The 24,579-nt window shown below is 42.9% G+C and overlaps 1 protein-coding gene across 1 annotated transcript in view; it reads left to right on the forward strand.

Annotated features, from left to right (window-relative positions):
* Window positions 1–3,723: 3,723 nt before the first annotated feature.
* MED12L (mediator complex subunit 12L) overlaps window positions 3,724–24,579 on the forward strand; it is a 201,523-nt gene continuing 180,667 nt past the window's right edge. The window contains 7 exon segments of the mRNA XM_048507092.1: window positions 3,724–3,843; window positions 16,976–17,080; window positions 18,147–18,338; window positions 20,125–20,284; window positions 22,200–22,369; window positions 23,298–23,408; window positions 23,983–24,252. Coding sequence (XP_048363049.1) covers window positions 3,745–3,843; window positions 16,976–17,080; window positions 18,147–18,338; window positions 20,125–20,284; window positions 22,200–22,369; window positions 23,298–23,408; window positions 23,983–24,252 — 1,107 coding nt within the window. The 5' untranslated portion in view covers window positions 3,724–3,744.

Raw genomic sequence — 24,579 nt, forward strand, 5'->3', positions numbered from 1 at the left:
CTCGACCGCCTTACCCAAAGCATGACCCAGAGATGGGGCAGCTCTTGCAAAAAACTCATGCAAAGTACCAGGCAAAAAAAACACACACCAACTTCTGCCCCCAAGGAGATGCCACAGGACTTGGAGGCGGGGAGTTTGCAAGTTTGGATGGAGTGAAAGAGGAGGGCTTGCCCTTCTTTTGGCTTGGAGTTCTGTAACTCATGGCCCCCTTTTTTGCATGGATTACAGGGCTGGGGGCGTGTGTTTGCAATGGGTCAGCTCTCTTGCAAGGAGAGATTATTTTCTTTCTCCGTTTGGGTCTGCAACTTTGGGGAGGGGTGAGCATTACTTACAAAGGATTGCAAAGTTTGCATGGAAATATGGTTCCCTGGGAGGGAATGTCTCAGCTGGCTGGCCTTTTGCAAATGCGGGGTTAAAAACAAACAGCTGCAGAAGGAATGCCTCCTCCTTCGTCCCTCACTGCAGGCTGCAAGCTTCGGGCTCCTGCTGTTGGTTTGGGTGGGTACAAGAGGCTCCCTTGGCTGTAGCCTCTCCCAATGCTCCTGTGGGCCAGACATCCCAATGCTCCTGTGGGCCAGACAATGGGGTGTTAAGTGTGTGTTAATGAGGGCCAGATATGATTTGGCCCACAGGCCTTGAATTTGACACATGTGATCCAGACCAAGTTCTTGTGGTTCCACATGCGCAAGAGGCTGTGCTGTCGTGCCACCTTCCGAGTATGCAGAAGTAAATATCTGGATTGGTTTTACCTTTCTTGGCTGATGTAGCACATTATGAGTAGAATTGAACTTGTATCTGGGAGGCTAACTTTGGTTCCCAACCCTTTCAATGCAATCGGAGGCCGTTTCCGCACCCCCGCGGGACTGTTCGCACGAATCGTCCCGGTAGAGGCGGGGAAGACAGCGCCGCCTGTGCAGAGGCTACGCTGTCGCCCGAACACCTTACCATCCCTCCAACCTTCCAGCGTGTTGCCCAGGCCAGGGGACACCTCCCCCCACAGCCCTGCACAAAAGCTCTGGAGTCGCAGGGCAGGGGTATGTGTGTCCCCTGGCCTGGATGACGCCCCGGAAGGTTGGAGGGACGGTAAGGCATTTGGGAAAGGTGGGGGGAAATGGCACCTTCCAGCTGCTGCTGTTCGCACGTGTCCAGCTGCTGCGAGTGCACATGTCCGCCTTGTGTCTGTGCAATCGTTCCCCTGAGACAGCTGGAAGAGAAAGCAATCTCATTTTTTTCTCTGGAGGGGTTACTGTGCCTTGGTCTCTGGGTGCCACATAAACGCTCCTCCCGTTGACTGCTTTGCCCCCTCAGTTGGCTGGTACTTCTTGGGGGGCGGCTGGCAGCCAGCCATCTCTTTGGGTGGGTCGTGCTGGTGCAGCATCCCAGCCCGCCTCTGCCTCCTTCTTCCCTGTAGGAAAAGAGGCAGACCCAGAGGGGGGAGTCTGTCTGTCTGCCAGTCAAGTGCTGCTCCCTGGTGCTCAGAGGCTGCTCCATCTCTAACTCCCTCTCTCATTCATTTCGCCGGCTAACATGAGAGATCATGGCCGCCTTCGGGCTCCTCAGTTATGAGCAGAGACCCCTCAAACGAGCCCGCCTGGGGCCACCCGACGTCTACCCGCAGGACCCCAAGCAGAAGGAGGTCAGTGGCTGCGGGGGCGTCCCTCCCTGGCGCGCACCTGGCGAGGGGGAGAAGTTTGCCACCTGAGCCAGAGGGGGAGGGGAGGCTGGCAGGGTGGGCTGAGGGCAGACAAGGCGCCTTTCCGCCCCAGAGCGGCGGCTGTGGGGTGGGGAGCCTTTGGTGAGCCGGGTGGGAGGGAGTCCCCGACTGCCGGGGCCTGGCGTGCTCCAGGTTTGGTGGTGCTGGCTCCCCGCCCCCTCTCCCCTCCTCGGCGCACCCCCCGAAACTTTTGAAAAATGTCACCTTTGCACAGGGAAATGCGTGGCTCTTGCCCACCCCCCTAACATTGACTTGCATTTTGCGCCATTGCAAGCAGAAGCCACGCAGGCGCCTGGGCTGGCTCTGCAAGACCGGGGCGAATGGGAGCACCCCTCCCCCGTGGGGGGGGGGGGGGAGTCGAGGCACGGGTGATGCGCGTCCTCCCCGCCCACCCCCTCTCTCCCCCTCTCTGACTGCCTGCGGGGTCCATCATGCTGTTTTTAACCCCGTCTCTGACTGCCTGTGGGGTCCATCATGCTGTTTTTAAGCACTGTTTCGGAAACACCGTCCCTGGGGAGGGGTTTGCAGCAGCTGCCTCGCAACCCCCAAGCAGCGCGAAGCCAGTGTTTCCAAAACAGTGGCCGTTTCCGCACGGGCGGAATATGGCAGGCTGGGGACGGCAAAAACGCTGTCCCCAGGCCGCCATTCGCACAGGGGGCGCAGCTGCTTTGCAGCCGCGCCGCCCGCCCGGCGCCGAGCCGGCGTTTCCAAACCACGCTTCCCCAGCGTGGTTTTTTGGAAACGCCGGCTGGAAGCTGCTGCCGTGTGAACGGCAGCGGCTTCCCGGCGCTTCCCCCCCACCACTCCTTCCCTGCACTTACCTTGTCCCCGGCCCTCCGGCGCATCGCCGAGGCCTGGGGACACGCCCCCCTGCCCGGCGACGCTGGAGCAGTCGCGCAGGGCGGGGGGGGCGTGTCTCCAGGCCTCGGTGACGTGCCAGAGGGCCAGGGACGCCGGCGCTGTCGTCCCAGCCGGACCGTCCACGGGTCGGTGCGAAATGCGCCGACCCAGCCGCTTCCGCCTCCGTGCAGAAACGGCCAGTGTTTTCAATTGCTGCCGCCCCCCTAACACTGACTTGCATTTTGCGCCACTGCAAGCAGAAGCCACAAAGAGTCTTCAATCTTCTGCACATTTCTTCAGGAATAAACTTTATTGAACTCTATGGGACTTATCTGTAAACATAGAAAGTATAGATATGATTAGGCTTCAGAGAGCACTTGGCAGAGATTACTTAGGTGTTAAATGTGATGTAGCTAACCCCTTTCACTTTCAGAAATGTAGTTAAGTCTTTCTGTTGTGGACAGGTTCCTAGTCTGTGCTGTGAGTACAGAACTAGGTAGTGTTATGAAGTTAAGGGTTATCTTGGGGTGTTCTTTTGTAAACATAATTAAACTCAGTAATATAATTAAACTCAGTAATGGGTATGAATCCTTCAACTCCACTATCCGTCTCAAAATCAGGAAGGTTTTCCTATTCTTTCAATGCAGGAGTGACAATTCTAGGCCATGTCACTAGTTGGTAGGGCTGCAACCGGGAGTGAGTTACTTCAGATGACAAGGTAATGAGTTTCCATCAGGAGACCGTTTTAAAGCGTTTTTCTTTACCAGACGGTGGAGAAGGAAGGGGGTAGTGAAAATAAAATCCTCTCCGTGTTTGCAATTTTTGTGTGTGTGTGTGCAATCGTTCCCCTGAGATAGCTGGAAGAGAAAGCAATCTCATTTTTTTCTCTGGAGGGGTTACTGTGCCTTGGTCTCTGGGTACCAAATAAACGCTCCTCCCATTGACTGCTTTGCCCCCTCAGTTGGCTGGTACTTCTTGGGGGGCGGCTGGCAGCCAGCCGTCTCTTTGGGTGGGTCGTGCTGGTACAGCATCCCAGCCCGCCTCTGCCTCCTTCTTCCCTGTAGGAAAAGAGGCAGACCCAGAGGGGGGAGTCTGTCTGTCTGCCAGTCAAGTGCTGCTCCCTGGTGCTCAGAGGCTGCTCCATCTCTAACTCCCTCTCTCATTCATTTCGCCGGCTAACATGAGAGATCATGGCCGCCTTCGGGCTCCTCAGCTATGAGCAGAGACCCCTCAAACGAGCCCGCCTGGGGCCGCCCGACGTCTACCCGCAGGACCCCAAGCAGAAGGAGGTCAGTGGCCGCGGGGGCGTCCCTCCCTGGCGCGCACCTGGCGAGGGGGAGAAGTTTGCCACCTGAGCCAGAGGGGGAGGGGAGGCTGGCAGGGTGGGCTGAGGGCAGACAAGGCGCCTTTCCGCCCCAGAGCGGCGGCTGTGGGGTGGGGAGCCTTTGGTGAGCCGGGTGGGAGGGAGCCCCCGACTACCGGGGCCTGGCGTGCTCCAGGTTTGGTGGTGCTGGTTCCCCGCCCCCTCTCCCCTCCTCGGCGCACCCCCCGAAACTTTTGAAAAATGTCGCCTTTGCACCGGGGAAATGCGCGGCTCTTGCCCGCCCCCCTAACACTGACTTGCATTTTGCGCCACCTCAAGCAGAAGCCACGCAGCCGCCTGGGCTGGCTCTGCAAGACCGGGGCGAATGGGAGCACCCCTCCCCCGTGGGGAAGCCGAGGCACGGGTGATGCGCGTTCTCCCCGCCCCGGTCTCTGACTGCGGGGTCCATCATGCCTTGAAGAGAGGCTGGGAAACCCGGGCGAACCAACCGGTGTGGTTTCTGTATGCATACAGGTGTAGCAAATAAATGGGCAAGTGACTTGAAAGCTTGGTTAGTGATAGGCGCACTGCTTCAGTTGATTTTTTTTGGGGGGGGGGAGGGGGGGAGAAAGTGGAAGTCTCTATCAAGCGGGTGACTTCCAAACACCTGCCTTGTTGCTTTTGATGACAGGAGCTAATCTAATACCCTAATGGTGATGTTACCTGGGTGTCCTACCCTGCAATTAACAGATAATTGCTTCAGGGGCAACACTGGTTTGTTATAATGCTCAACTATGGTTTGTCAAGGGATTTGTTTGTTTCCTGAACTCCCCTGGTACCCGTTGCTTACTAATTCCTTCCCTCTTAAGGTTAAACTCACAAGTTAGCAGTAAACTGTCTATTAAAGGTCAGTTTTGACATGTTATGGATGTTGTTGTGAGTCTCTCTGCTTTTGCTGACTGTAGTTCTATGTGTGGGCTGGAATGTCTGTTTACCACATGGGGCTTTTCCCATAGACGGTCTCTGCTCCAACATCTGCCAGTAATGTGCAGTATTTGTGCAGAATATCTCTCCATGCAACTGACCAAACAGCAGGGCACATAACATGCAAACGTTAACAGCTCCCAAGTGGAATTGTCTCTGTCTGGAATAGTGTCCTCCTGAACCTCCCTGTCTGGGGGCTATAATTTGGTATTTCCTTGCTAATTAATTAATACATTAATCCAATGTAAAGCCCACCCTTTCCTGTGAAGTTGGAGTCAGGGTGGCTCACAACAATGATAAAATCAACTGTACAATTTAAGCCAACTCTTAAAATGCTTTCTGGTGTCCTGAGACCAACAGACAGGCCGATAAAGGGTTTCAGTATTTTTTATAAATGATCTGGATGAGGATGTGGAGGGACTACTCATTAAATCTGAAGACGATACCAAAGTGGGAGGAGCAGAGGACACTCTGGAAGACATAGAATTCCTTCAAAAGTCCTGTCCTTAACAGCCTTGTCAGGTCTGCAGCTTCCTTGATTGAGTCAATCCATCTCATGTTGGGTCTTCTTTTTTTTCTGCTGCCTTTGACTTTTCCTAGCATTATTGTCTTTTCCAGTGAATCTTGTCTTCTCATAATGTAACCAAGGTACAGCCTCAGTTTAGTCATTTTAGCTTCCAGGAACAGTTCAGACTCGATTTGATCTAGAACCTACCTATTTTTCTTTTTGGCTGTAAACTGCTAACCAAAGGTTCATTTTTTGGCATTTACTAAGGCAGGCTAAGATCTCTTAATTCGTGAAAAAATTGTGTTCTTAATATCTTTTAAAAACACAAATTGTACGTACAGTCTATTCTACAAAATGTCTACAGTAAGTAACCATATGGATTACTAAAAAGGAATAGATGAATGTGCTGCTCTTCTCAATAAAAATTTAGCTAGCTCACTTTATCAGGAAGAACAGCTATTATAGTACATATTGGTTCACAGAACAGATAACTATTGTGTATTTCGACATAAATGGACAAGCTAGTTCTTTGCTCTCATAGTATTATATGGGTAAATGCTACTGCATGCTGTTGTAGCATCACATAGGACTGAGTTTAATGGTCTCAGTATCAGTGCAAGGGCACAATTTGTCATTACAGTTTTGACATCAAATTCAACTCCTGCCCTTTGCCATGGTGATGTTCGCTGTGGTACCCTGTTGTATTGGCTGCAATTTTTGTCTGTACTTCAGACAATTGTCTCTCTTTGATACCCTAGCATCCCTTCCCATGAATATGTTTCTAGTTTCATGTAGTTCTGTTTCCTAAATTTTTATTTGGCCTGTTTTTCTGTGAACTGAAGTCAGAAATAGGCTGTCAGAGTGACCAATGAAGGGTGATGTATAAATGTATGTGAGGTTTTGATCATTGTGATTGGTCAGTGAATTGCTTTCTTGCCTTGTGGAAACTCACAACAAATAATTGATATCCACCCCGATATAAAGATTATAATGGTAAGCTCTGGCAAGTATTCTAATTTTTCTGTTATCTTCATTGGTCTTTGTGTGAAAAACTTTGTGTTGAGTTTGAACTGATGGTTGCTTATTTACCATGCAGGTTGTTATTGCTGTCTCACCTTCTGTCCAGCTGCTGATGTTGTGTGAGGGTGTATAGACTGACAAATTGTGCTGATGTGAACAGTAACTAATGGAAAGTGAGTGTGCATGCAGCTGTGACTATACATGAGGATGTTACTTGTTACAGATGCCAGAGGAGTAGCCATGTTGGTCTGCTGTAGCCAAAATACCAAAATCTTGTGGCATGTTCAAGACTAATGAATTTAATGAGATATAAGGTTCTGTGAGCCAGAGTCCATGTTAGTGAGTCTGATAATGGGTTGTGCCTTATGAAAGCTTATACTGCAGTGAAATCATTAGTCTTTAATATGCTCTTCATCCAGAGAAACTTTTGATGATATTCCATATCTTTATGTATGGATTATCATGGCTGGTAGGACATTTCCCCAATAAGGGCCTGATCAGCATGGGACATGTCTTCATGGAATGGCTGGTGTGTAGCACATTTTGTAAGGATGTAGAATTCAGATTTGTTTTGCCATCAAGTCACAGCTGATTTATGGTGACCCATTGGGGTTTTCAAGGCAAGAGAGCGCTATGAGGTGCTTTGCCATTGACTGCCTCCGCATCCTGACCCTGGTATTCCTTGGAGGCAGTTGCGTGGCTACCGGCGGTGGGTGGGTGCCATTGGCATCATGTGGGAGGCGGAAAATCATCCCCACGCCCTCCCCCTTCCTCCTCCTCTCCAGGCCTGGCAGAAGCCTGGAGCAGCCTGGCGGGCCCATCCAGGCTGCTTTTTGCAGCTGGCTGAACTAAGGTAAGTGGGCGGGCATGGGGCACCATGGGGGGGTGGGGGGGTGGGGGGGCTGGCCACCATTCCCCCCCGGCCACTGCTTGGATTTATCCCATCCGAATACCAAACAGGGGCTCATTCCGCACATGCAGAATAATACACTTTCAAACTGCTTTCAGTGCCCTTTGAAGCTGTGCGGAATAGCAAAATCCGCTTGCAAACAGTTGTGAAAGTGGTTTGAAAACACATTATTTTGTGTGTGCGGAAGGGGCCAGGGTCAGGGCTGAGACCTTGGCCCAAGGTCACCCAGTAAACTTCCATGTCATGAGTGGGGTTTTGAAACTAGGTTTCCAAGGTCTTAGCCCAACCTCTTAACCACTACAACACACTGTCTCACTAGAATTCAGATAGGAAACGCCAGATAAAATATACTATAATAGTGATCATTAACCTCTACCATTCCAGAGGCAACAAATCTCTGAATATCAGGGCTAGGGTGCAAAATCAGGGGAAGACCTTGGTTTCTATGCCCTGTTTGTTGGCCCTCCAGAGCAACTGGTTGGCAACTGTGTGAAGTGAGTTCCGTGAGTTCCTTGAGTTCCTTGAGTTCCAACACAGCAGAGTTCAGCAGGATTCCAGTGTCCTAGTTTTGAAGTAATGATGTGAAGACCACGGAAATTAGACCTCCTCATGTGTTCCAATTTTTAGGGCCTTTTGAAAACAAATGATGCTAAAATTAAAAATTCTTGAAAAATATAAAACTCTTATGAAATATTTTCTCTGTTAGCATGACGAGTAAAATGTTTTATAAGGCAACATTTTAAAATTGTTTGGCTTTCCTCAAAATACTCCCTCAAAATGCCTTTTAATATCTTTCTAATGAATCAGAAGAGCTGGGCAATTACATCTTCTATATAATGTTGACTAGTCCTTGGGCCTGTTTCAGATTCTTCTGCTTTTTCAGCTAATGATGTGAAATATGAACACTGAATCAAAAACAAAAGTAGTAGAGAACTTTGTTTTAGTCTGTGCAAATTTTCAGTTCTCTGAAGTTCATGAAAATAAAAGTGAGTTTTCTGGTGATAAAGAGAATTTGGAAGACTTATTCATAGAACATAGACTCACCTAATTCTTGCTTCAGTTAAGTGTTGCTTGTTTTTGCATTGTTTCTTCTTTCTGTTACCAGCATTATCCAGAGACTACTTTTAAAAATCAGATTTGTAAAAACTTCCTGCTTTGCTGCAAGGTTTACAGTTTCTATTTTATCATTTCCTCTCTTTTTCCAATTTGTCACAAATGCATGGTGTTGTTGTTGCTCCATCTCTTAGTAAACGTGTAATTGTTATTTGACTGAACCTAATCAGTGGTGGGATCCAAAAATTTTAATAACAGGTTCCGATGGTGGTGGGATTCAAACAGTGGCGCTGCTGCACACACACACCTCCAGTCCCTATTGGGCAGGGAGGTTGCTTTAGTAACCCCTTCTCGGCACTCAGAAAAAATTAGTAACCACTTCAAGAGAACTGGTTGGATCCCACCTCTGAACCTAATCCTTTGAAATTTCGATACACACCCAGTTACATTTTATGTCTCACATTATATAAAATTTATTTTATATTCTTAACATAGAAAAGTCTATATCTGATTTAAAAAATGGTAAATGTTTCAATTTCTTCACAAATTTCTTCCCCCCTTTACCTCTTCCCCTGCGGAGAGAAAATGTTTCCCTCTACTTCATGGCTTCAGAATTGCTTATATCACTAGTATGGGTGGTGGTGGTGGTGTTGATAATAATATGAGACTGGAAGATAATAATATGAGACTGGAAGACTAAGAGAATTGATATCTTTTAAATTTTGTTCTTATAAGATTTTGTATTTTTTTGTAACCTGGAATAATCCAGGATTAATATATAAAATTCTCTTCCCACTGCTCAACTTCCTGTACATGTACCGGTAGGTTCTTTTTGATAGAAGCCATTGAGCCACTTAATGTTAAGAATACTAATAATTTCCTGACATATTTTAGTTAGCATTGCGATGCAAACTTTATTACATGTTTCCATGCTGGTTCATATAGACAGAACCCATCCCCCAAACCAAAGTTTAGGCACCACTAAACCCATTCTAGGCTTCATTTTGTATGCTAGAATATAATTTTTGTTTCAGTAGCTAAACATGTTTTTAATTAGCCCACATATGAAGTTTTCTTATCTGGAATCAGGCCATTGGTCTGTTAGTGTTAACAATGCCCACTCTGTCCGGCTCTCGATAGAGTATCAGACAGAGGTCTTTTGCATCAGTTACTTGTATTTAACCTTGGACCTTCTGCAAACCAAGTGGGTGGCTCTACTAATACATTCTTACAGTCAAACTGAATGTCATGTGCAGGTGTGGAGGGATATCCATATGTATGTATTGTTTGCCCTTTCCCATGTAAAGTAGTAGTAGAAGATTATATATATATGTGTGTGTGTGTGTGTATATATGTATATGTGTGTGTGTGTGTGTGTGTATGTAAATCAAACGTAGAGTTCATGTGTGAGGCAGCTATACAGTGATGGAATTCAGCAGGTTCGCACCACTTCGGCAGAACCGGTTGTTAAAATGGTACTTGTAAACAACCAGTTGTTAAATTATTTGAATCCCACCACCAGAACCGGTTGCTAAATTCTTTGAATCTCACCACTGCCCCCACTCCAATGGATTATTTAGCGTCTTACACTCATGTTTCGTGGCCCATGCAATGGGGCCTGATCTAAGCTGCACCTATGCCTGTCTATGTCTAATGTCCATCACATTCCTGTTAATTTTATGCAACACATGCATTTAGATTGCCTTGTTCAGCATTGCTGTGTGTGTACTAGAATGTAATGTACGGGCAAATGACTTCTTGAGAGTACAGCGGGTGGAGTTTGGTCTATGCTATTTTATTGCCAGAATTACTGCCATGGAGGAGCAGAGCTGGTTCTGGGGTTTGTTATATTGCTTGAATTCTCAGCACGTATCTTAAATCTCCACTTCTGCATGTTGTGCTCCTGTTTTAGGTTAAAGGGATTCTATAAATTGTTCCCAAGACCATTAAAGACCAAAGTTTCTTTACAATCCAGTTGTAAGGTATTTAAAAATATTTTAGGAAGATTTAAGCTAGAGATAACTACTACAGAATTCTTTCTTTCATCTTTCCTGCTGGGTGTGATATTATTGTCATGGATCTTTTCTAGGTGACATTGTGGCCTTCTGAGTCTTTCTTCATTTCACTGTGTGTTCAAGAATGCCTGTTGTAAGTCCTTTCATGTATCACGTTGTGTCTTCTGGATGATAGCTGGGACAGATCTATTGTTCACTTATACAGCCTAGAATTAACTAAATTGTTTACATTATTTATATATATGCAAATTGCTAGGGGCTAGGAATCAAATATAATTGTTTCCATTCATAAAAAGGCTATAATAAGCATCCTGAAAATTATAGGCTAATTAGCAAGCGTATGCAGCTTCTGTAGATCTTTCAACCGCCTTTAACTTAGAGAACAGAGGCAATTGCAGAGAAACATTTTCAAGCATAACATCAATATAGGCCCTAGAAACAATTGTATATACATGTATGGGTCTTAGAGTTAGGCTAAGCCAATGCAATAGTCTGATACATGGAATTCCTAGGACAAGAGAAATGAGACAGAGCTTTCTGTACTTGTTAACATCTGTTCTTTTGTATTTTATGTAAAAAAATATGCACAATTGAAGGATTCTGAAGACCCAATTATTTTCCACTCCCTGCTTGAAAATGAAAGATAGCAGTATTTCTCAACAATGACATGTCACTTTTTCAGCTGTAATGGCACCACTGGAATGTGCCAAAGAACCCAGAAGGATGCCTTTAGTTAGGGGTATCAAGTGCTGCTGAGGATTTGATCTCCTTGTTGTGTTCCTAGTCTTAGTTTTCACAAGGGTATATGTTATCAATGACTTATTGAAAGTCAGCATAGTATGCTGGTTAAGATTCTAGATTCTGATCTGGAGAATTGGGTTTGATTCCCCATTCCAAATGAGTGGCAGAATCTGATCTGGTGAACTCGTATTCATGACACCTTCTGGTGATCTTGGGCAAGTCAGTTCTCTCAGAACTCAACCTCACGTACCTCACAAGCTGTCTGTTGTGGGGAGAAGAAGGGAAGGAATTTGTGAGACTCCTTACAGGAGAGAAAAGAAGGGTATAAATCCAAATGGTGAACTCATCACGTTCAGATAACATTGACCTTCGTCGTACATTAGCTAACATGTATGACAAAGTTATAGTTTTTGGTTTTGTAGCCAAGAGACCATGGAAGTTATTATGCGTATGTTGACTGTTGACTTTTGTACCTCCCTCCAGAGAATGTTATCTGGGACAGTTTAACTGGTTGTTATATTGTGTAGTTACGAGATTCATTATTCCTTTTAGATCATAAGTGTGTTGAGACTGTGACACTATTTGCCACTATTTTTTTCAAAAAATTTCCTGGACCATATCAAGATGACTGTTTGATACAGGAATTGAAGTGTATGCGTAAGAATTTGTGATTATTGACTTTTTCATCACTTCCTCAGTTTGTACTTACTCTTAAGAGCATTTCTTACAAAAAACTTTAACAGTAGTCTTGGACAATCAAGTTGTTACGTGTGAAACATGCTATGTAAATGCCTATGATTTTAAGCAAACAAATGGGCTGAAAAGGTATGAAATGGCTTTTATTTTGTAATTACATTACCACAATTCATAAAACTACCTTGTTTGAACTGGCTGTGGTTTAAGAAAAGGACAGAAACTTCTAGAGCCCTGATAGCATGTCAGTTTTGTAGAAGTACACTGATGTCTCTTTGAAAATTGTTTGGAGTTCCTGCATTGAGCAAGATCTTTTAAACTAATCACTGCATAGGTGCACTGTCTAAATTTTTTCAAAGAGTTGCCAACATGCAGGAGATATTGAATGTACCAGTAAAAATGAAAATAATAAGTCCTCTCCGTCTGTGTAGCAAGCCAAATCCCTTGTGCCTTAGTAACATAATTAAGGTAATTAATTGAAATTTGTTTTTGCAGTTTGGGCTGTTATTTTGGTCATGTACATTAATCATTTCTAGCTGTGGTTTGGGAGGCACCACAGGTTCATAAAAACTTTGTGAGAAGATCACCAGGTGTTTGTGATGGGGGACATTATGGAAGTTAGGGAAGAGGGAGATGCAACTTCTACTTGAGGAGTGGGAATACACCTGTTTCCTTGGAAACCAATGGCTCTAATTTGAACGTGACAGTAAATTACTTAAGGTGGAACTACAGAGTACACACAGCTCATGATTCTTACCTTCCAGCAATTTTTTTTTAAAAATTACAAGACTGTTGCAGCTGTGATTAATGAGGAGATTGAGTGGCTGAGATGGAAAACAGGAAAAAATAAATGGATATCTTATTTTTTCCTTCTACCATGAATAAAAGCAGCACAGGGTTAATGATTTTTACTGGAAAACAGTGCTTGGGGAAAGAGTTAAATTGCTCCCCTTCCCCCTGAACTAGTTCCCAGTTAATATTGCAGGCTCATTACATGTCTGCTGAAAAGAAATGTTTTTGTGCGAAAGAATTGTGGAGCTGTATGTGTGGTTTATGATTCAACTGTTAATGTGTAGTTCTGCCCATAGTATTGAGTAAATTTTAAAATCTTTAAAACCCAAATGTTACTTGATACTCAATTGCCTGTATTTTTCTTTACCTTTATTTTTCTTGTATGAGAAGCCAAGAGCAATTTTCTGAAGGAATCAGATTTTAGCAAAAGACTGTTTGGGGACAGGGGTTACTCACGCCTTGCTCCTCTGGCAATTTTTCAGTTAGAGAGTTTCTCTACAAAAGTGGAGATTTTTGTGTGCACTAATTATATCCTTGCTTTGCTATGGAGCAGAATTGATGAAGAATACGTATATTCCTGTTTCCACATTTCCTTGCTATTAACATCTTTTTTATGTTTAAATAACAATAATAGGTTTCCAAAGCTGGGAACTGCATCTTCTATTACCCGACTTTTAAAATTAGGATCAGAGTGTCCATTATAAAAGTAATTGTCCGGTTATGAATGCTTTATGTGAAATTTGCAGGATTTTGCAAGATTTTAATTCCAACTACTGTAGTAATTTCCAGACAGTGAATAATTAGGGACATAAAGTCATGGAGCCTTCATTTTTCCAATTACTTCTTTGAGCAGGTTGCAAGGTAATTTAAAAATCTTTTTTACAAAAAAGAAGAGGGTAGGGTGAGTATTGTAAAGGTGTGGCCATTCCTTTCAAAACAAAACGCAGCTGCTGCAGAACTGTCTTTGTAAAACCAGTGAACATTCTAAAACTTGATTAGACTTCATTTGGCCTCGGTTGACATTTTGAAAGCCTTGCAGGAGCCTGCAAAATCCAGTGCAGTATGTCACCTGAAGTACATTGTTTTGTATGTGACAGCTCTGTTCAGTCACCCTGTGTTTATTCAGTGGGAGATGACTTGGAAATCAAGTCATGCCAAATGACAGCATGCTCAACCTTTATACTTCATTTAACCTAGCCTGATGCTGTATGAACTCCTTGCTTGACAGAGGATTTCGGGCTTTTTTCTCCCTCACGGTAAGGTGCTTGTTCTTTGAGTCTAAGCCATGTGGTGGGTGGGGAACAAAGGCTTAATTTGTTTTTTTTTTAAGGAACCAAATCATTCTCAGCTTTGCTTATGAAAATTTACCTCAATATTCCAAGAATGCTTGCTAGGTTTCTTGTACCAGACAGATCCTTATGAACAATGAAATTCTTGTAAGCTTGTGTGGTGTAGTCATTAGAGTGCCAAAATAGGATCTTGGAGACCCAGGTTCAAATCCCCACTTTGCCATGGAAGCTCATGGGTGACCTCAGGGCACTCGTATAACCTTAGCCTAACCTACCTCACAGGTTTGTTGTGAGGATTAAATGGAAGAGGAGAGAATGATGTAAGCCACTTTGAATATCCATTATGGAGAAAGGTGGAGTATAAATGAAAAAAAATTAAATTAAATCTCATATTTGCACAAGATGCTTTGTGGTGGTTGAAGTTGAGTGGAATTGATCAACCTACTTAGTTGGAGTGATCTCCTAGGTCAAGTGTATCAGTAAGAATTTTTAAAACTATTTAAATACAAACAATGTGGCATTTGGCATTTTACAAGCCATGGAAAAGCCAGTGTTATTCTAGACCAGTGGTTCCCAACTAGGGGTATGTGTATCCCCAGGAGGCATACTGCTCATGGGGACATGTCCCTGGGTGTGTAACCTCTAACTGTGGGTTCTGTGGGGCAGAACTTGGAAGGAGTTGCAACAACTAAATTTAAAACAAAATGGTTTACTTTTCTTAACAAATAACACTTATTAAACATTAACATTTAACATTAACACTTTAAGGTCCTGTTCAAGTTTCAATTTCAAGTCCTTATATTTACAGTCTATTGATAATGCCAAGTCCAAGTCCAATTCTTCTTTGCTGGTGGTTGGCTTATGAAGACTTCAGGGGCTTGGTGAACCGGATTCAAGATGATTAAGGTCCCCAAAAGAACTTCCATCAACTACAAACCCAGAAAGCCCGTAAACAAGGTGTTAAAAGCTTATAAAGAAATAAAGCAAGGTCCCAGCCTGGTAGCCTTGCTTCCTCCACGTTTTAGAGTTTTTGCAGCCTCCTGCTTTGAGTCTCCACCCCTTTCTGGGTCAACCCATTCTGAACATAGGGGTTACAGGTGCATGCCATCCTGTCACATGGGGGAAGTGCAAAATCGCCCCCACACCCCTCCTCCCCCACGCCAACCCAGGTTGGTGCAGGGGAGATGCCTGAAGAAAATGGCTCCCAGGCCATTGGGGGCGGGGCAAAATCAGTGGGCACAAAGCAGCCTATGCCCCGGAACGCCCCTGCTGTGCCCCCACACCGTCACCTGCCCAGTGTGTCGCGCCCCTGCCCCCTTGGTGCTATGCTACTGACCAGTAGTGAAGTAACAATACTTCACTTTTGCTAGTTTATTATAGCAAAACAAAACTGAGGTATTAACACTCATTAGTCCTAGCATGTTGGCCTTAACATTTATTTCAATATGAGCTTTTGTTAGTCAAAGCTTCAGTCACAACAGAAAGAAAGATTTTTCTTTATTTTACAGAAATACCACTCTCTGCTCTGATTCTGAAGAAATTAGATGAGCCATTGAAGGGCTGTCCCATGTATCCCAGCATCAGCAGACCCGTGGGTCAATATTTCATGACTGACTGTGTCAAATGCTGCCAACCGGTCTAAAAATAATAGTAGCACTGACCCACCTTGATCCAGATAACAGATGTTTTAATGCAAACTGAAATTTACAGAGGAGGACAAGGGAGGTCATTGTTTCAGATTCTATAAGTTTTGAATAATCAACAATGCATAATCCTGCCAGCTCCAAGGGATTTGTATAATAATACACAATCTTGGGTCCCCAAGTGGACAGAAAACGGACACATTAACTTTAATCACTACTAGACTAAGAAATACAAATTCAAATAGGAAGCCTCTGGGACACTGAAGTAAGAAACCTGAAACAAAAACAAATTGGGCTGGGCTGAGGCTATTAACAGAGATTAGAGATTTGTTTATGTATTTATTTGATTTTATTTCTGCTCTCTCCAACAAAGTTGGGCTCACAGCAGCTAATGTTAGGCAAAACAGATCATACAAGCCAGTGCAATTTAAAAAACCCTATAAAACCCATCCTAAGACTGATAATATCGAAAAAACCTGAAGTATTTAAAAGATGACACGCCCCATTTCCACTTAAGAAAAGGTGACCAAACAGCAGCAGAAGCTAGATATACAAAAATTTTTTGGCAGTCACGGCACAAAAACAGCAGGAGATGATTCTCTGAAAGGGCTCAGCCGGGAGACCAACAAGTATACAACGGTTTCTGTCCTCAACCATTTGCTCAGTGGAATATCTCCATTTTACAGGCCCTGTGGAACCTGAACAACTCACACAGGGCCCAGGTGGCACTTGGCAGAGTTGCTATGCTTGTGCCAGGGCCAAAAAAGCCCCAGCTCTGATTAAGAACAGCTGGGTATGCCTTGGGCTAAGGATCATTAGTAGATCTTCCATTTTATCTCATTTCTGATATCAGTTCAGCCAAAAATTCAGCTCATTTCTTTCAGCCACTCAGTTGTTTGTATGGGGTAAATCAGAGATTGGGATGACTAGAAAAGAGCATGGAGTCCCTTCTTTAGTTCTCTGTTGTAAAGTGATGGGAGTATTAATAAGAGCTCATCCTTTTCCTAGCAATTACCCCTGCAGCCCTGACCTTAGCAGATGGTTTCACGTTATATTCATTCCTATTAGTGGGTGTGGTGGAGCATATGAGGATGCCTGCCTGCTTTATGTGTGTGTCAGTGAGAAAGGGTTCACTGCTACGGTGCTAATGCAGCATGTTGGACCACAGTCTCACTGTGTGCCAGCCACACTTCAAGAGTGAAAGAACCAGATATAGTTGGCAATGTGTGCTTTGGCTACACGTTGTGAAGATAGTCTTGGACTAGGGAAAGCAACTTTGCAGTAGTACATTTTAGTCCTAAGTAGTTGAAAAATCTTAAGATGTGCAAGGAAAGCATGATTATTGCAGTGTGCCATTGTGTAGTATGCACAATTCACCAGGCAACCTAAGGCCTTAAACAGATTTTGAGCTCTGTAATTAAAATTTAAGACTACAGTGGAAATGACTTAAGAAAAATACTCTCTCTGCAGGATGAACTTACTGCTGTGAATGTAAAGCAAGGTTTCACTAACCAGCCAGCCTTCTCTGGAGATGAGCATGGATCTGCTAGAAACATTGTCATTAACCCTTCAAAGGTAAGCTCTGGATTGAAGTCTGCGGTGAAAATATTTTCTTTGAAGAGATACTGTTTTCAATATACACCTTTTGGTAGGGAATGATTCACATGTAACAGTAAACCATGATTTGTAATTATTGAAATAAGCCTGAGAATCTTTCTGTGCTCTGTTCCGTCTTCTGTCTTCTCTTCATGCATACTTAGGAAATTAAATGTTTTCATGGCAAACCGTAGAGTTTTTTTTCCCCACTGTCTAAATCACACACAAGTATTCCAGATCGTGTTTTATTCCTGGCTTGGAGGTAAGAGAATAAATCATAGTTTGTGATTCTAATGAAATAAATAGTTGTGATTTGATGCTGAATCATTAAGGTTGCTATTTCCTAAGAGTAACTCCCACTGAATAACATGCTGCTTGTGACCCGTTGAAGACTGATGCGTGTGGAAGAAGGAGGCTGTGTTCGTGCCTGAAAATTCCCTTGACATAATTAGGAAGATGTGACTCTTGATTGCTGCTTGACAATTTACCAATCCTTAATCTTCAGTCACCTAAAAGATCCTTTTCTTAAAAAAAATTATACCTCTTTCTTTGACATGATCATATCTGTCAACATGATGCCTACTTCATTTCATTGCATAGTAGCTGCACACTCATCATAAGACTAATTCAACAAAGGATTTAAATCTTGAGTGAAGCTTGTTGTCACATGTTTGAGGCAAAAGACTTTTCTTGGACAGGAGCCTAAACTGATTAGGATGATTCCCTAGAAAATCGTGGAAAACTGAGTTTCTAGTATGGCAAGTGATGTGCCTTTTTCTCTGTTACTTAATTCAAATGGCATTTTATGCATTCTTAGTTGATTGCGTTCATTTTATAGACCTAGGACTTTTTTCTCTAAAAGGCAATAGGGTACTACTTAAGTCTTTACATGCAAAAATCTCTGACTACCATATTAGAGAATTAGAGTATAATCTTATTAAATGGATAGCCTGAACCACAGTGATGCATACACCTCTTCAAATGGGGATACTCTTTCTGCCAGTGGGTAGCAGGTACTTATTGTGTTTTTCTCTCCTCCAATCAGATCGGTGCTTATTTTAGCAGCATATTAGCAGAGAAGTTAAAACTTAATACCTTTCAAGACACAGGGAAGAAGAAACCGCAAGTAAATGCCAAAGACAACTACTGGCTAGTGACTGCTCGTTCCCAGAGTGCAATTCACAATTGGTTCGCAGATTTAGCAGGAAATAAACCACTGACTATTCTTGTCAAGAAGGTACAAAATTAGCATTTTGAATATTTCACAGGTTGGGTTTAGAAGATGATGCATTCATGTAAAAGTGGAGAGTTCCAGTTTTCTGTTATTTGGCAATGTTCTGAGAACATGCAAACAAAAAAAATGTCATTAAAAGAAATTGAAATCCTGTATGTGTTGAATGTGTAATCAGCAGGGTTGCCAGCCTCCTGGGCCCTCTAATCAGCTGCCAGGCAGGGAGACTTGTAACAAAGAGAGAGGCTAGACCAGTGTTGTTGTCAACATGGAAATATAACTTCTGTTGTGCACCAGAAATGATGCCATTGTGTCACCAGAGATTCTGGACATGAACACCAGTAATTAGCAGGGACCAGTGCTTACACTGGTGTAAGTTTTTACTTTCTACAACTGTTGCAGCCTTTCAACAGTGTTTATCTGATTAATAGAGGCCCATTACTCATGAAACACTTACCTCAAGCCTTTTAGCTGTGCGGTGGGGCTGAAGTGAAGTCTCCTTGTGTTTCTCTGTTTACACGCAAGGAGGCACCCCTGTCCTCCCCCTCAGCTAGTTTCAACAAGCTGGCAGTGTATTTGTGCCTCTTTAGGCTGTTACTTTAGACATTGCTTATTTCTTTTTGTATAAGAAAGGAAACAATCCATTTTGCAGATTGGTTAAGAGGAGGTGGACTCTAATCTGGAGAACCAGGTTTGATTCCCCACTCCTCCACATGAGTGGTGGTCTCTTATCTGGTGAACCAGATTTATTACCTCCTCCTACATTCCTGCTGGGCAGGGGCGGAGCGAGGGGAAACTGCTCCCAGGTTTCACACCCCCCACCCCATTGGCGCTATGCCATTGTTGCTGGGTGAGCTTGGACCAGTCACAGTTTTTCAGGTTGGGTGCCAGTGACAGAGGAAACTGTCCAGAGAGCTTTAACTGTCGAATGGGAAAAATGAGCTGTCTCCTCAGCTCCGCACAGCCAGAAGAGATGACTTGCAGACAACTTTGGGGAAAAAAACTTTTTTGGTAAAAAAAGTCAGTAGTTTGCATCCTTGAAATAGGACAGCTCGAGCTGAAATAAGGCATCCTGAGGATGTTTTGGGGAAAATGAGGTGTGGAGTTCCTTCCAAAGATCCTTTTTTTTCATCCTGAGATTTACTTGTACTGTGCAGAATGGGCCTCTCTATTTCACTCTCTATTTAAACTATAAGTAAAAAGGGACAACAAACCTCACTGGTGATATTTAAGTATGCTGTTAGTTGCAGCAGGCAGTTTTAAGGTCTGCCTGTGTCACAGATTATGCATCACTACATCTTGCCTCTAAAGGACACAGGTGGTGGTGGGGGGGGGGGTTGGGAGCACCCCCCCTTTGGAAGCAGCATATTATATCTTTTTAGTATTGCTTTAATTATATTGGAAGACACTAATTAGTGAATAAACAAAATGTAGCTATGTGCTACCATTGATTTTATCTCTGGATTGCTGTTGAACATTTAAACAGGCAGGGCCAAATTTTGCATGATGTAAAGCCGAACCCAGATTAGGAAACAATAGACACACTGGCAATTTTATTAATCACCAGGGTGGCAATGAAGGGAAGAGAGATGGGGAATGACAGCAGTAAACTCAGAGTTGTTCTCAGAATTTCCAACGGTGCTACCGTTCAGTTGCATTTTGTCTTCCCCACTCCAGCGTTTCTTCTTTTTTACATTTCAAGAAATTATTTATCAGGCTGTACTTTAGTATGAAGGTTCATTAATTGTGTCTTATGGTTTTAAGTATGTCGTTAACTCTTTCTCCTATCCAGGTTCCGATTCTCAGTAAAAAGGAAGATGTCTTTGCATACTTAGCGAAGTATTCTGTGCCACTACTGAGAGCAGCCTGGCTGATCAAGATGACCTGTGCCTACTACTCTGCAATTTCTGAAGCTAAAATCAAGAAACGCCAGGCTGCTGATCCAAACCTTGGTAAAAATAAAGCAATCAGTAATTGAAATACTTTATGCTTATATGTGGTCATAAGAATGTTAGCGATACCAGTGGAAATATCTGTATTGTCCGTTTCGTAAATTTATTTTTGCAATTAAAAACGACTCAACTTACATATTTTAAAAAGTCCTTCATTTTAATAGCCCAGAGGGAGAAAGCCAGTTTTCTGAGTAAGTGTATTATTTCGTACTTAATCCCACAAGGCTGTCTAAAAAATGACTTGCCTCTTCCACTGCACAAAATTTGGATAACTGTATATTTTCTGACAGTATAAGAAAGTTGAGATTTTCCAGTATGTTAATCATTTTGCTGGGAACCGAATGGAAGTCCCATAAGTGTTTAACATTCTTGAGTGCCCTTTTTAATTTTCAATTATTTTAAAACAGAACAATGGGAGAAAAAGGCAGCTCCCTCAAGGGCATGATGGATCATGATATGGCCAGTAGGAGCTGCGCTCTGGTGACCTCTGCTGGTTGGCGGGGTGGGGGAGAATATCATGACTTCTTTCAGACAAGGGTTCTGATCCCATTGTTGAAATAATGTCCCTGATAAAAGATTGATTTTTTTGCAAGGCATGTTGATCAGACATTGGGGCAAGCAACAGCAGAAAATGCCTTTACACATTCACAGAAGGCATCTCTGTCATCATCTTAGTAGTCACCGGGGAAAAAGCACTGTTCCCTTCTCACCAAGGGAAAGGTGTGAAGAAGCTGTGAAACCATCCAAACTGATTGGCTCCTTGCCTTTGGTAGCTGCATTGGTAGAAAGGGAACGATCTGCCTGTTCTTGTGCTATCACTGTATGTTGATGGCGGATACCTCTTGACAGACATTTTGACCAGCAAAGTAGCAAGAGCTCATCACTGTGCTGCTGAAGAGCTAGATAGCCAGTGGTCACTGGAGCTGATAGTTGTTGTAGGCTAAGGTCATGCCTCTTCTCTCTGTTAAAGGGCTGCTTGGAAAAAGCCAAGAGGGACAGGTTCAATAATTAGAAGTATTCTTATCCTTGTCAGTATTCTTATCCTGTATTTGTTCTCAGCCACGAGTGCGTTTTCAGCATTGTCCATTTTTATACAATGAGCATTTTCAACAGAGTTCTCTTTACCAGAATTCCTACATGTCTGTTCTATTTGTATGTGAACTGGGCAGGAAAAGCAGAAATATGCAGCCCTATTCATGTCCTCCCAGTAGCTGGGTGTCCTGGCTGGGATTTATAAACTTTAGGTAGTAGCTTCAGTTGGGTGCAAAGCTAGTCTACTCTGCTGTGTAAGATTGGTATCAGTGAGAACCCTGGCTTGAAAGAGCTTCGGATGCTTCGTATGTCATGCTCCTCCCTGACATATCTCTAATAGTGCCCATTTTCAGCCTCTTGCTGGCATGGTATTAATTGGGTTACATCTATATCACATTGGTAATGTGCACGCATGTTTCCAAGATACGTTTGTAACACCCTAAACTCCCTGCAGGAGCTTTATGATTGTGCTGTTAGCACTGCAGTGATGGTCCGATAATATAGTACTTTCAAGTTGGGATTTAGTAAAAAGTTAACATGAGAGGTCATTTGTGACAGTGTTCAAAGGATGTTCTTATATTCTTCATTCATTTTGCTTGGCTGAAAACTTCTCAGAACTCTTTGGTCTGCATGAAAAGTATCAACTGTTCTTTACATGTGCATGTCTTTTAATTCTCAAGTCTGCTTTGTAATTAATTATTTTTTCCTTTTAACATAAACGTGACCCTTGGACCAAGGTTTGTATCTGTGCATGGCAATGTCTTCAAATAGGCAGTGGGTTATGTACCTGCTGTTCAGTGCCCTAGAAATGTATTTTTATACAGAGCTAGTTATTATGCTAATTATTGGTAGAGGGGAAAAAATCTAATTTGAATCTCTTTAGAATGGACTCAGATTGCAACCAGGTACCTTCGAGAACAGCTTGCAAAGATTGCAGAATTTTATCATGCCACCTCAAACCAAGGTAGCAGTTCTGTTGCAGTGCCTCCTGAAGTAGAACAAGCCCTGAAGCAATGGGAATATAATGAAAAGTTGGCATTTTATATGTTCCAGGTAACCTTTTCTAAAGAAATGGGGTTTTGTGGGTCCTAAATTAACATGTAATTCCACAAAGTAGCAGAACTTGGAGCTCGCTTCTTTATTGCTGTATTGCCATTATTCAGTCTTTCAGGTTTATATTAAACATTGGACTTTTGATTAAGAATATCTCTTGATGTTATTTAGAGAACTAATGTTAATTTGGTAAAGATAAGCAAGACTGTATGGGGGGGTTTCTGAAGTCCGCCAGAGAATAGATTAGGGTAGCTGACCAGGATGTCAGCAAAATGTCTACCCAAGGGCAGGTAGAATCTTTGTTGTTGCCAGTCTAATGTGAATAAACCTTTTATATTTTCATAAAAGCAGCTGGGGAAAAAATCATCTTCCCTCTAGTGAGGAACAATTCTGTCTCCATAAACCTTTAGGTCTTTTATACAATGTAAAGAACATCCCTAGCTACATTTATACTCTGTTCAATGTTCCCAGTTTGCAACTGGAGCATGTAATTAGAAATTCAAGGAATAGCAATGGCATAATTGATATTTGATTCTATGTGAATGTACATCACCCATCTACCTGGTCTTTGCTTCTCTGAATATGTTTTGCTGGATATACAGCTGCCATGAAAATTTTGAGACCTGAAATAAATTATTTTTGTAATTTGAGTGTTAAACTTGTTTATCATTAAACAGTTTTTTTCAAATGAAATTGATGCACTAAAAACACTGACATTATTTGGCTGTTGTTTGGGTGGTCAATCGATCAAAACTTTTTTGACCTATGAAATGCTTAGTTGAATGTCTTTCATTACTGATGTGTCAATTCTGTTATCTCTTTTTTTAGTTACTATACTGGATAATAGTGGGATGTAGAAATTTTGTTTTGCATATTTTCTCTGTAGCAGTTTTTACGTTTAAATATGTTACCTCTCATATTCCTTAAGGAAGGACTGCTTGAAAGACACGAATATCTAGCATGGATACTGGATGTCTTAGAAAAAATAAGAGCAGCTGATGATGAACTTCTGAAACTCCTGCTGCCGCTAATGTTGCAGGTCTGGTGCATAATACAATTTTCTTCTATTTAGAAATTGGTCTCAAAACGCAGCTTATCAGAATGTGCTAATCTACATCTTAAATTGATCTGACTAAGGTTTTATAAAAACATAGCAGTTATGGCAATGGTGAATTGGTCTCGGGTGCCACATGTTTAGAACTAGAACATTACTTACTCTCAATATGGAAAAAATTAACACAGATTGGCTAATTCTTAAAAAAAGATAATTTATATATCTAAAAGAAGCAACCACTGGTTCTCTGTAGTGATTGTTACAGTGTAATGGATAGTTCTTCTTTATCTCATTAATGGTCACATAATGGAGCAGGGCCATGATTCAGTGGTGGGGTATTCTTCCATATGCAGAAGGTCCAGAGTTCAGTTTCTGGAGTCTTCAGGTGAAATAACATCAGATATCAACACTGGGAAAAGATCTGGTCAAGTCTCGAGAGGTCCATATTCAGAAGGAACAGATATACCAATAGTCTACCTCGGTATAAAAGAGTTTTCTATGTTAATGTTCCATCAGAATGATATTTAAAAATAGTCTTATTTAAAATATTTTTTTCCAGTATTCAGAAGAGTTTGTTCAGTCAGCCTACTTGTCTCGTCGCCTTGCTTATTTCTGTGCCAGACGTGTCTCTCTACTGATATGTGATAGTCCTAACCTCATAGCTGCCCATTCACCTCATATGATTATTGGATCAAATAATCCTCCACTAGCAGCTCCGAGCCCGAATGCTACTGGTCCTGTGATGAACCCTGCACAGATGACCTGTTCAGATTTCCTGTCCTGCCCACAGCATCGTCCACTTGTGTATGGACTCAGTTGTATGCTGCAGGTAGGATGATGTCTTGATGCTTCTGGGTGTCCTTGAAAGGAATGGGGAGGAAGGAGAATGCATTTAGTACCAGTTATCTTAATTGCAACATATTGCATGGGTTTAAAAGATAACCACAGTATTTCAAATATGCTAGGAGATATACTATTTGCTTTTGGTTTTCTATACCCACCCTGGGACTATGGTAAAGGACGAGAAATAAATCACGATGATGATGATGATGATGATAATGATGATGATAATTAATCAAAACATCTGAAATAATCCTGCCTTCTTGAAGAAGTTGTGATTTGTAGCAGTGAAAAACTCATGCTGGGCTGTTCCTGG

Source organism: Sphaerodactylus townsendi, linkage group LG08 (genome assembly GCF_021028975.2).
Source record: "Sphaerodactylus townsendi isolate TG3544 linkage group LG08, MPM_Stown_v2.3, whole genome shotgun sequence".
NCBI lineage: Eukaryota > Metazoa > Chordata > Lepidosauria > Squamata > Sphaerodactylidae > Sphaerodactylus > Sphaerodactylus townsendi.